Source organism: Haliotis rufescens, unplaced genomic scaffold (assembly GCF_023055435.1).
Source record: "Haliotis rufescens isolate VD_foot unplaced genomic scaffold, xgHalRufe1.0.p SCAF_4, whole genome shotgun sequence".
Classification (NCBI taxonomy): domain Eukaryota; kingdom Metazoa; phylum Mollusca; class Gastropoda; order Lepetellida; family Haliotidae; genus Haliotis; species Haliotis rufescens.
Window position 1 is genome coordinate 34,092,274 of NW_025964112.1, and position 13,163 is coordinate 34,105,436.

Consider the following 13,163-nt stretch of genomic DNA (forward strand, 5'->3'; position numbering starts at 1 on the left):
TAGATCCCCCGAGTAAGAACAAGTATACCCAACAGGTGAATCGTTACTCACTTTATCAATCACTGGTTTGTCAACCAATGCTGGTCTCAAGAGTCGACTAAATACATCGGGTGGTCAGTCACGGTCATTTGGTTGTGTGGCATCGTGCCCGACAGCTTGGATCGTTGCTCACAATATCAATCACTTGCTGGTCGTAAGAGGCGACTTAGTGGATCGGGTGGTCAGGTCCGGTGACTTGGTTGATAGCGTGCCAACGTACCCCGACAGCGTGGATGGATGCTCATGATATGATCACTAGAGTATCTGGTCCAGACTTGTGTTTTATAGGTCGCCGTCATGTAACTGGAATATTGCTGAGTGTAATGTCATGTGTATTGGAACTTCGATTCCTTGAGGCACTGGAATCACGAAATATCACGATGATTAACTGACAAAGATAAGTCCGTGTGTGCTGATACATTTAAAGTGAAAACAAGCCATTCCGTCGATTAGGAATATTACCTATTGTAATGAAAGAAATGGCAAAGTGCACTTTTCAAGAAATGTCCATTTTCTTCGCGATAAACATCACCATTGAGTTTTATTCACGTGGTCACAATCCGTTTAAGGGTCGGCAGTCAGGTGACTGTGAGCGACTATATTCAGATCAGATCACGTGATCAAAACTCAATGATGTTTATCGCTGAGAAAATGGCGCACATCGCATTTTTTTTCATTACAGTATGTAATATTCCTTATCGGCGGAATGGCTTGTTTTCCACTTTGTAAGTATTAGTAAACATTCAGCTATGTTTGTAAATTAATCATCGCGATATTTTATGGTTCTGTTTCATGTGTCGAGGTCTATTAAGCACACCATGTGCTAAGTCGCATATATTTGCGATGAACTTAACATACAAACGGATAGCAAAGTGCAACATTTCTATTTGTAAAATGAATATATGTATACGGTAGAAACAATAACGTAGCAATAAAAAAATTAATGCACGAAGAATTTTGTTATAAATGTATAGAAGCCATGACGGTGAATAGCTTACCAAAGATATAATGCAGACACGCAGATGACACCAAGAAACCTACACACGTCACCTAGGGGGAAACACCTTACGTTACGTGCAAAATATGAAGTCATAATTGGATTTCCCAGTAAGTTTACATCCGCGTACCATATCTAGGTTAGAGCATTTATTCTCACCGCATCGGATGGCACATCTTGATTTTTCGTCTGTGTAGTATTCTCTGCGTAACGCACGAAGCAACGCTTTCAAAATTGGTCGTGGTGTGAATCCAGCCTTGAGTGTCATCATACTCAGATTCGATTTTACACTTGTCTCTTCTGATCAACGTTGAATTACCGATGGGTTATTACTAATCAAAGTGTTAATACTATTCACTCACACATTCTTCTATATATATATATATATATATATATATATATATATATATATATATATATATATATATATATATATATATATATAATTGTGTATATATATAGCTTTTAAAGCACTGTCACTAAAATACGCGTTTCAAAGGGAGACCGAAAATGTTATAAACAAGGTGGTTCATTTTCATCAAACTACCTTTTTATAATCTATTTTCTTCTAATCTTACGTGTTTTTCATGCAACACCTATTTGATCAGTATAATCTTTTGTACCATTCTCAGGCATAAGCCGCAAAACCTCAACCACCGACCTACTGACGACCTCGGTGTCAAGGTCAACGTTCAGGTCACACGAAGGCAGGTCAGAGACTATCCAATCCGAAGATAGCTCAGAACCGGAAATGATTGACTCCGGATGTGGAACCGATGAGCTTTCACCTTCTCAGAAGTCCCCGCGGGAGTCCCTCACCGGACGCAGCAAGCATCTACCCCAAGTGTACGAGTCCAGCAATTATGAACACTCCACAACAGAATCTGAAGGCGAGACTTACCCCAGCAGTTAGCGGGATGAAGCGGCGAAGGAAGACCTCTTCAAATAATATACTTACAGTCGATTAATGTTATCCCGCCAGTCCCTCGCAGGAGAGCATTTAACACTAATGTTATCTCTATGCCAATATTTTCACCGACGTCAAGTAACTTGTACATAGTTTAACATTCCCCAAACGCTCTTCGTGGAGCATAATGTAATCTTATAGGATGTTATCTGAATCATATTTGGTATGTCTACTGTTGTAATGTCCATTCATACTTAGGGACGAAGTTTCATTAGAAATTACAACAAAATTTGTTCGCACGACCACTGGCGGATCCAGAGAGGGGTGCGAGGGAGAGCACCCCCTTTTTCAGATACTTTAGATGTTAACCGTACACTCGGCCAAATCACACTCACACACACACACACACACACACACACACACAAACACACACAAACACACTTTTCAAAATCTTGGATCCGCCTGTGAGGACGTATTAAAAATAATATGTTAAGGAAAATATATTTATTGAGCTCAATTCTGAGGTATAAAAGTGTATTCCTTGAAACAGTAACCGAAATATTTGCTATCCCTAACAACAGTTTTTAAGACTGTACCGACTGACAGATCCATTTCATTGTTCACCGACCCGCTGTCCATCTCATGTTCAATGTGTGGATTTGAATGTTGTTATTTGTGTGTTGAACTGTACAACCCAATGAGAGTATGCACACTATGTTAGGGCGTCCTGCGTCTGTTCAACATGGTGACGGAGAATAATTAATGTCATGTACGTCAGCAATAGGTTTTCGAGAACCACGTGGCGCCCGGTCTTATAATCAAACATACTCTTTATATACATCAGCAGTTGATGAACCAGGGTCCTTAAAGAATTACTTTTTCTTTGCATTTCATGTATTTATCGTTAATAGCTATCTAATGGACCCAAGTACTACTTTCACACTGTTGAAAAGCTTCGTGTGACAATCGTTTATATTAGATCTCTTGAAAGTGGTATACGTTCGTTATACAATAAGACAGTATCGACCGGCGTCGGTATTGATATTTTTCACGCTGTCTTCAAGTGTTGTGAATGCTAAAGGGTAAATGCTTTAGGCTGCTTAGAAGGAAGGGCATTTGTTTAGTCCATATGGCAATAAGAATGATCTGGAATACAGACAAGTACACCATCATATCAGCGAGGGACGAGGTAGGGCGATGACTTGTTTTAGCCCACTGAAAATGTCAACTTTTAAAGTTATTGGAGCCATTTCTATTTCTATATTTTGGGCGTTTTAGAATAATGGGAACATAGCATACAGATTCTTGTCCAAAAGAGAGATAAGGGCATATTTACCTGAAAATGTAACTATTTTAGCCTCTACGATTGGGAATACTATTAGATGCATGGTTTCTTAAATTTCATTGGTTACTTCTCAATGCAGATTCAGTGGTCCAAACATTATTCTTATCATACCTTGTCCCGTCTTGTTGATTCCAAATGTCACTGATAGATATAGTGAATTGGGTACTCTGGTTTGTCATACTCCCCTGAACGGATCGTATTCGTTACAGTATTTCTATTACACCAGACACAGAAAATTGATTCAACCTAACCACTCAGATCTACAAGTCTCACATTTTTATAATATATTTCTTTTCTTACTGGAGTTGTTCCTTTCATGGTTAAATGGCAAAGGCTTTCTGTAGCAGTTCTTTATTTTGTTATTCATTCGGAGTTCACATGCTGTATTGTGTTTTACTTTGGATAATCTCAGACGTGGGACTCTTGAATAACAGAACATGCATTAATGTAATTTGGAACACATCAAAGAAGCATCTTGAAGAAATGACTGGTAAACTTGCAGCTATTTGGGAGTAGTAAATCCTTTTGTGATACAACAAGTGTTACCAGGATGCATCCGGACATTTGGCTTTGGGTAAACTGCCCCCGGCTCATTTCACCGTCGCTGTGTACGCGAAGGCGATGTTTCCGAACTGTCGTGACAATGAGAACATATATAGATCCCACCATAAACCTTTCAAATGGCATGAGTCGGCTATTTCTTTAACATGTATGTTAGCCCTGCGTTGCCAGTTGACGCCACGGGGATGTCACCTGACACATGCATTATGTATATAATGTTACACAATGACAAAGGAATAGTTACCTTGTGTAAATTGATTGATTCAAAGAATTAATCAGAAAGCAGCTAGTGGGCCGGTACGAGGTCATTTAGTAACGACTGATAAAACTATAGTTGTGTAGTTGATGGCGATACATCAACATGTTAAATTTAGCAATATTCGATCCCGTAGTTTCGATAGAATATCTAGACAGGAGTTCAAGACGCCGTTCTAAGACTCCTTCCTGACATTCCTGAAACCTATTGTATTGAGTTTGAACCCAAGATTCGTCATCGCTGATACTTAGTTTGTCAACCACGGGGGATGATATCAGGTGTTATTATTAGATATCGGCTGAGATTACTCAAATTCCTCTATAAACATTCCCGACATGGGTACAATGTGTGAAGCCCATTTCTGGTGTCCCCCGCCGTGATATTGCTTGAATATTGCTAAAAGCGGCGTAAAACTAAATTCACTCACTCACTCACTCACTCACTCACCTCTATAAACAATTCTTTGGAGTATTTGTATGCACGCAGTAACAGTGAACCGTCTATTATGGCGCGCCTATTTGAATGAGAAAGGACACGCAGCTTTAAATTAATCATGTATGCTTCGCCGCTGTAAACATAGGGATGACTTTTAAACTTTCACTTTATGTCGAGCAATATTCCGTCAACGTTTCACAACGTTTGAGATGCAATCGAGCATGCTCTTTCTACCAAGATTTCAGCGTCATACAACTCTTTCTTAGAAGTTGTTTGATCAATGTTACAGCATTCGAGGCCTCAGTAAAGCTTTCAAAAAGCTTTATGCAAAACATGTGGAGGACATTCCTAAATTTGACGCATCAGCGCCCAAAATGATGACCGATGCCATGCCCAATTTTGACGTGCCGTATGTACAGACATTTCATATCAATACGGAAAGGGGTTTGTCGCTTTTATTGATAAAATCTACATTGAGGTGAAATGTGTTTATATCATAATATCAAACTTAATCTTTCACTTTTAAAAACGAAAGTCCCTCATAGATTTGATTTCGGAGAGTGGGATATTTGAGTCCGAGGACAGTGGTATTGTAGCATTAATAACAGGCTGTTAACAACATTCCTGGTGAGAAGAGGACCCTTACTACCTAAGCTTGTAGTATATGGCGACTTCGTGGATCGGGTGGTCAGGCTCCGTGACCTATGTCGTGCCCCGACAGCGTTGGTCGTTGCTCATTATAACAATCACTGGTTTGTCTGGTCGATTATTAACTGGGGGCTGTCATATTGGAATATTGCTGCATGTGGCATTTAACAATACGGAAGCAAACCAACTAACGGAAGCAAACCAACTAACGTAAGGAATATAAACACGTATCTAGTGTTGTGCGGCAGAGTCATATCAGAGTGTTGTCTTATCCGGTTTGTTAGTTGATTTATAAACTGCTACTGGGTTGAGAACAGAAAGGCCGATTAGTCGTTTCATTGGACTGTGTAAATAACTTCAATTTACGTTCTTTTCACAAAATGCAAGTAACAATAACATGTGCTAGTCCTTTTTACTTCACTGGGTCGTCCAGTAGATTAAGACGTCGCAATGAGCTATGCAGAGTTGCGTCCCTTAGCTTTGCCAGGATCCTATGATCGTGGGTTCCAATTCCCATATTTGCCCAGGGTATGATACTTGGATTGTCAGCACCATACCCCTGTTCGTGGGTTTTGACAAAGTGTAAACATCAGACCTGCATCACTTCGGGCTTTCCTCCCACATCAAGCTGACATGCTAAGTTCAAATGGAACACTGTTCAGATTGGTTTGAAACTCAATCCATCCAGTCACCCTGAAGGAGATTGAAAGACAAGAATCAAGAGGAAACACACCATACTGACCCTATTTTTCTATATTCTAGTTTCACATCTTCGTTTAATGGTTAATAACCAATGACATCTACAAGATTATTACACGATATATCCGTCTTGTCTACAATCTTATATCAGACTTCAAACTGGTCGTTTTTAACATTCAGCTCGTAAGCAGTCGACATGCTTGTATATTTCTAAATGTATCGACTTCGATTATACCGTTTTAACAGTGATATTCATCCAACCTTGTGATTAACCAAATGGATATTATGAATTATGCATTTCCTAGTTTTCAGAATTGAAAGATATCGGTTTTATTAAAATTATGATTTGACTGTATATACCCCTTCCCATAATAAATGTTACATTATTGTATATACATTTACTGTAAACTGTTAATATTATGGTTTATTTCATTCATATGTAAATTAATCTAAAACAAAATCAATAAATATTTCAGATCTTTGTTGATGTCTGTTTTCCCATGTATGCCTGGTGTGTTATACCCCGGGTTAGAATAGGTCCTCAGGACTTGATTGCTTGAGGCCAGAAGGTGTGACCAGGCTCGGTCACTTAGCTAATATATGCTTGTTTGTCGTTTAACGCTGCACTAAACAATAACCCAGCTTTTGTTACGGCGTTTTGTAATTAATCGAGTCTGGATCAGACAATCCACTGATAGACATCATGAGCATCAATCTACGAGACTGGGATGCGATGACATACCTCAATCAAGTCACCGAGCCAAACCACCCGATCCCGTTAGTGGTCTATTACGACAAGCATTGTCAGCTGAGGATCAGTTCTTACCCCGATCTTCATGGGTCCACTTGGATAATAGTGTACCCCGACGTCGTGAGACGTTGCCTATACTATCAGCCCCTGGTTATTTCCAGGCCACCGTTATACAGCTGGAATTGTACCGACTGTGGCGCAAAACAACATTTATATCGTCACGTCATTACATCCCTGTGCATACATATCAAACAAGTGGTGAAGCAGTATCTATACACAAAGAAAGAAGTTAAGCACACCCTAATATATTTCATTATTGTTTGGTCCCAATATTTGTAACAGTCATGAAAGATATAATTACGATAAGAATTGTTTTCTCGAGATTGTTGTAATCAGTCATGCGTGACGAAAGCTCACGTGCCGTGCATGCTACCCTCGAGTATCTCTAAAAGCAGTATATTCAAACGTTAAAATTGCTTTCTTAAGCTCGGTTTTAAACAGTTATTCCATGACATTGTGTGACCATGGCACGAAGGCGATTATCAAACGCCACAAGATGACAAATAATCGGCATGCATAACGCAGGAATGTCTTGTAATGCCATTGGTCGGAATTTGGGGCATCATCACACTGTCGTAAGCCGTTTAGTCGAGAAACGTGCTCAGACCGATGATGTACAAGACCGTCCCAGATCCGGAAGACCTCCTGTAACGACACATCGCGAAGACAGGGACCTTCTTCGTCTCATACGCCAAGAAACCTTTTTAACAAGTACTCGTCTGAAACAGCTGTTCCAAATCGTCGTTTCAGCACCAGAACTGTCAGGAACCGACTGAAAGCAGCAGGACTGAGGGCTAGACGAGTCATAAAGCGTCCTTTGTTGAGAGATCACCACAAAGCTGCTCGTTTAGCATGGTGTATTACGCGACAGAACTGGAATCTGAGAACTGGTCCATTGGTCCGACGAAAGTCGCTTTCTGCTCCACGTCACTGATTGAAGAACGAGAGTTTGGAGGCACCGAACACGGCCTGCACCCGAAGAAACATTAAACCGACTGTTGCATACGACGGGGGCTTGGTAATGGTTTGGGAGTGTTTCTCTCATGATTGCAGGTTATAGTTTTGGTCACCATAAGGGGCAACTTAACAGGGGCTCAGGACATCCGGGACTTTTTGAGGCCAGTTGCGTTCCTCATTTTGACAACCACCCTCTTGCTACTCGACCTCAGTACATGGATGACAATGCCAGGCCTCATCGTTCGCATGCAGTCGTGGATTACATGAGGGCAAATGCAATAACGACTCTACCCTGGCCAGCAATGAGCCGAGATTTGAACCCCCTTGAACATGTTTGGGATATTCTGGGGCGGCGCATACAGGCACGAGATCCTCCTGTACAAGATTTACGCCAATTGGAAGCAGCATTGCTTCAGGAATGGTTGTTGTTGACCTATCGACAGACCCAACGTCTGACTGGAGGCATGAGAAGTAGGGTGGAATGCGTCATCCGGGCTACTGATCTGTTTCACATGTCATGTCAAGTAGAGACTTTAAGGCACATTGACACATGAAACATCAAACGTAACTTGTTTACTTAATTCTACAGCTCCATACTTTTTCAGGTATTGTCTAACGTCAAAAACAGTACCTGTGTTACCATGGTGTTTTTGTCAGTAAATTTCAATCACAACTCACCAATATCTTCTTTATTTGTTGGCAAATGTTTTTTTCTATCCAATGACATTGGGATCGCCCAGCTCCTGTGGTCAGTCATCTGATGCCATGATTTTTGCCATTTGTCAGGGTTCAGAAATAGGGGTGTGCTTAACTTTTTTTTCTTTGTCTATATATAAGGATTTGTGATAAAAAAAATAAAATGTTTTCATGAATCAGGTTATAAAGGGTGATTGATCGTCAATATATCAGCAATATGGAGACGAAAACAATTGTGTTCATGATGAGTACATTAATATAACAGTGCATAATAAAAACACATGCGGACCGGAATAAAAGACCACTTGATATCTTGTCACACTATCTTCCACATACGTCAGCCTACTTCCTGAACTTGAGACCGCCTCCGTGGTCTAGTAGTAGAACGTCCGCTCAGAGAGCCAAAGGTCCGGGGTTCGATCCTTGGCCGCATCATACCAAGAGACGTTAAAAGATTGTACTTGTTGTTACACTGCCTGGCGCTCGGCATTAAGGGCCTTAGTTAAAGACTGGTCGGCTCGAAGTCAGTATACTGTGTCTGAGGGGCGTATTCATGTTAAACTGCGGCATGGTATATCAGTGGGCTAGCACTATAATTCGGCATTAGTCCTGACTAGTACAAGCAGACACACACACACACACACACACACACACACACGTGCATGCACGTCGCTATTTAAGTACAATGATCTTAAACGCGACGTTAAACTCCATTTCACCTCACCTCACCAGAACTGGAAGTTGACCTGGAAGATGTCTCAAGCGATATTTCAGCCTGTCGGCCCCTGGCTTGCCTGGCATAGACACGACCCTTTGAGGAGGATGTCATATAGCTGCAATATTGCTGACTGCGAGGTACAGTAGCAATTACTCTCTCATCTACACTGTGAACCTCACTTCATGAGAGACAAATTCACGATCGTGTTTACTGTAACGGTACATGACAAGCATTGGGAAACAACCATTGTAAACGCCACGGAAACATGAACAGAGAGAAAGTATTTATGATCTGAAGAAGTAGACGTCGAAAACCGTACACTTACTGCACAACAAGGTCCTGATTAGGAGGGAGACGCCATTTCTAGTTTAATAAACAGACTTTTAAATATTGGAAAGAAAATTGTCATACATGTTCAGCTGGCTGACAACCAATCTTTTCTGGCATGACCAAGGCCTTTAGAACGAGTGAAAAAGGTAGAATTTCAAAATTGAAGTCCGTGACCCAAGATGAATTATTTACAATATGGTCTAAGTGTCTTTACATCATCTGAAACAATCCGCTTGGTCATATTCAAATATCAGAAAAAAACGTTTCTTGAAAACCTCTAAGATTAGCCTTTTCGGCAAATTTCAGCATTACCTATACATTTAGAGCTAGTTGTTCGGTTATAAGACATAATAAATAGTCTTTCGTCTATCAATTAAGACACTGAATATCTAAAAGACGCAATTTAATATCTTTTGCGGTTGTGTAAATATATTCCCGATTGGGAACATAATGTACTAAGAACCATGCCATAATGTACACCAATCGTAATCCCACGAAAACTGCAACAAGATTCGCTTCCTAAACCACTGGCCTTTAGATTTATGTGTACTTATATTGTCGATCATGCAACTTTCTATGTACTTATGTGGTTGGAATCATCACCGATAGGGTACAGATTTATGGCCTCCGTCGCTGAGCGCAATGGTGGATACAAATCTCTACTGGGCCGGTTTCCAACTCGATAATTAAATATATTGGTGCACGATCTCAAATATAAGTACTCGTATTTGAAGTCAAGTGTCTTAGGAAATGAATTATGCTTGATCACGACGCAAGCACTCTGCTGAAGCAAATAAAGTGTGATGCAGATTTGGATCGGGGATCTATTAGGAAAAACAGTTAGGGACAGCCCGTAACTCTGTGTAGCGTCAAGTCAACATCACAATCGTTTAGGAAGGAAGCAGCACAGGGGTACGCTTACCACAGCTGTTATACTCGTATCCTCGTCCACAATATTGCAGATGGTGAAGCCTGTCACGAATTTGAAGTTGTTTTGGTCATTTTCATCCTCTGTGACCGTTGAGTAGTAACCATTCTTATTTTGTGGTTTTCAATTTCAAAACTCCATGCTAAAAACAAATCACGCATTGGTGTGCTTTGTTTGTAGTTTCAGAGAAGGAGATCCTTAAAACATTTACAATGTTGATATATTTTTTATCTTTTAGAAAGAACAGGTATATGAAAAAAGTGTCAGGTTGCGGTATCAAACATACAGTCACTGATCCTGACATAGCTACAACGATTCCGACTGCCTCCGTGGTCTAGTGGACAGAGCGTCCACCTTGAGGACGGAAGGTCAGTGGCTCGGTGGTACCAAAATACGTTAAAAGATGGTACTGGTTGTTACCCTGCCTTGTGCTCGGAATTAAGGGGCTAAAACCAGGACTGGTCGGCTCGGAGTCAGTATACTGCGTCTGAGTGGGGTATCCGTGTTACAACTACAGCATGGTATCTCAGTGGGTTAGTGCTATCAACCCGGTGTATAAGTCCGGACTAGTACAAGCAACCACAAACACGTTTATACAGTGCAATCTTGAACGCGACATTACACCCCATTTCAGGTCACCTCGCCAATATCCAATTGGACCAAGTCTCCGTACAATACAGATCAACTAACATCTCCCACATCTTATCGTTATTGATGCTTAGTTATGAATATTTAATTGGATAGCAGCTTTCGTGCTCAAAGAGATTCGCGGACTGCGATTATAGTCTACAGAGTCTGATTATGCTAGCTAACAACCTCCGGTATTTGTCATATCTCAATAAGAAAACTGATGGCTACGGGTTTTCTAAATGTTTCATTGAATCCCATCTTCATAAATATGGTATAATGTATTTACATGTATAACGGAAGACTGTCGTTTTTAATAAGAATGTAATTTTTTTCTGTAATTATATTTTTTTTATCTTATTAGATTGTCCCTTAATATGAGCTTAACGAAAATTCATGACACATATAACTGAGTGAGTGAGTGAGTGAGTTGGGTTTAACGCCGCTTCTAACAGTATTCCAGTTACATCGCGGCGTGTCAGCTTACTGTGGGAGGAAAGCCCAAAGCGATGCAGGTCTCAGACGTTTACCACTTTGCTGAAACCCACGAGCACGGGTATTGTGCTGACAAACCGAGAAACATAATAGGTCGGACCAGGATTTAAACCCACAATCATAGGTTACTGGCGTGTGCAAGGGGAGCAAGCCTGCAGAGCCAATTGCGACTCCAACCGTACCCCCGCATATTATTCAGGGTACAACATGGTGTGCTAGAAATCAGTGAATAATTTCAAGAAATACTACTTTTCCCCAAAATATCTAGTTATACATTGGTAGTTCGAAATACTTGAAACGCGTGCGCCATGGCTTTTGACAAACAGATTCTCGGGGATCATGTCATCTGATAGAGGCGAGCTTCAAAGTCAGAGTTTCTTTGCTTCAGTGACTATGTTTTATACATGGCTGTTAATTTCGTCAGTTCATAGAAAAGACAGGATCGATGTCCGTTTCACAAAGCAGCCTTGCTAAAGGTTGTTTAAGGTATGTGTTAGTCGATGCTGAAGTGTGGAATTGTCATGCGGGATTTGTTGAGGGGAGATAACTATAACGACGTCTTATGGTATATGAACCAGAACCAAAAGTGCCCTAGACAGCACCTATACTGTGTAGGTGATATCCCATGTGCATTACTGGTCTGTTCATAAACAACACGACACGCGTCATAGATCTTAACAGTACACACATACACAAGGGTATTGGTATAGGTGTAATGTATTATTAATGTGTTGTTATGTAGACGTGAAATTAACCTATTTCATAAAGACACCCTCTCTTATTTATTCCAGTACACTTTCACACCCGATCCATCTAGAGTCCAGCTCCTATTTCTTTCGATTCGCTTCGGAAAGGGGCGGCATACTTTTATTCTCTAGCGTTTGGTATTCGTAACAAACAGAACTAGGAACAGTAGTGAGTTAGTAATTTAGGGACTTACCATTTGTATATTCTGGCATGGCATGAGGGGTGTGTGTAAGGGTGTGTGTGTGTGTGTGTGTGTGTGGGGGGGGGGGGGGGGGGGGGTTGTAATGTTTGTGGCAGGCAGTTTCCTTTTTGTTCAACAGTCTGAAGCATTTTTTTTTCAAGAATTTTCGGGAACAATATTCTTTTCCCCGATAAAACCACAGGCCGTCCGAAAGACCGTTTTAACAATATTTCAGTTATATGACGGCGCGCCAGCTTGATGTGAAATGAAGGCCTGAAGTGATGCAGACATTAACCGCTTTGGTGAAACCAACAAGTACGGGTATGGTGCTGACAAACCTTGACACTTAACTGGGGCGAAACTTGGATTCGAACCAATCAACGGCACTTGATTTAAAGCCTTACCAAGATCAGGGGTACAATAGGTCTTCAGCAACCCATGCTTGTAAAGGGCAACTAACGGGATCGGGTGGTCAGGCTCACTGACTTGGTTGATGCATGTCATCATATCCCAATAGCGTGGATCGATGCTCATGATGTCAATCACTGGATTGTCTGGTCCAGACTCGATTATTCACAGACTGCCGTCATATCGCTAGAATATTGCTGAGTTGGCGTTAAACAACAAATATACAAGAAAAAAAATAAAACCTTACCACTCGATCGAGCCCTTAATAGAACCCAGCTCCTTATACAGGAATAACGGTTATTTCGTTTTTCTGGTTTCTGAAGAGTTTGTTTCAGTTCTTGACCCAAAGAAAATAGGCAACGTAGTCATATTCGAGCA

General features: G+C 40.8%; 1 protein-coding gene across 12 annotated transcripts in view; it reads left to right on the forward strand.

Annotated features, from left to right (window-relative positions):
* The window catches only part of LOC124152156 (calcium/calmodulin-dependent 3',5'-cyclic nucleotide phosphodiesterase 1A-like), a 406,387-nt gene extending 400,032 nt beyond the window's left edge, over positions 1-6,355 (forward strand). For all 12 annotated transcript variants that reach the window (XM_048382479.1, XM_048382474.1, XM_048382473.1 and 9 more), the window contains one exon: positions 1,669-6,355. In XM_048382479.1, coding sequence (XP_048238436.1) covers positions 1,669-1,949 — 281 coding nt within the window. In that variant the 3' untranslated portion in view covers positions 1,950-6,355. The remainder of the gene's footprint in view (positions 1-1,668) is intronic.
* The last annotated feature ends 6,808 nt before the right edge of the window (positions 6,356-13,163 follow it).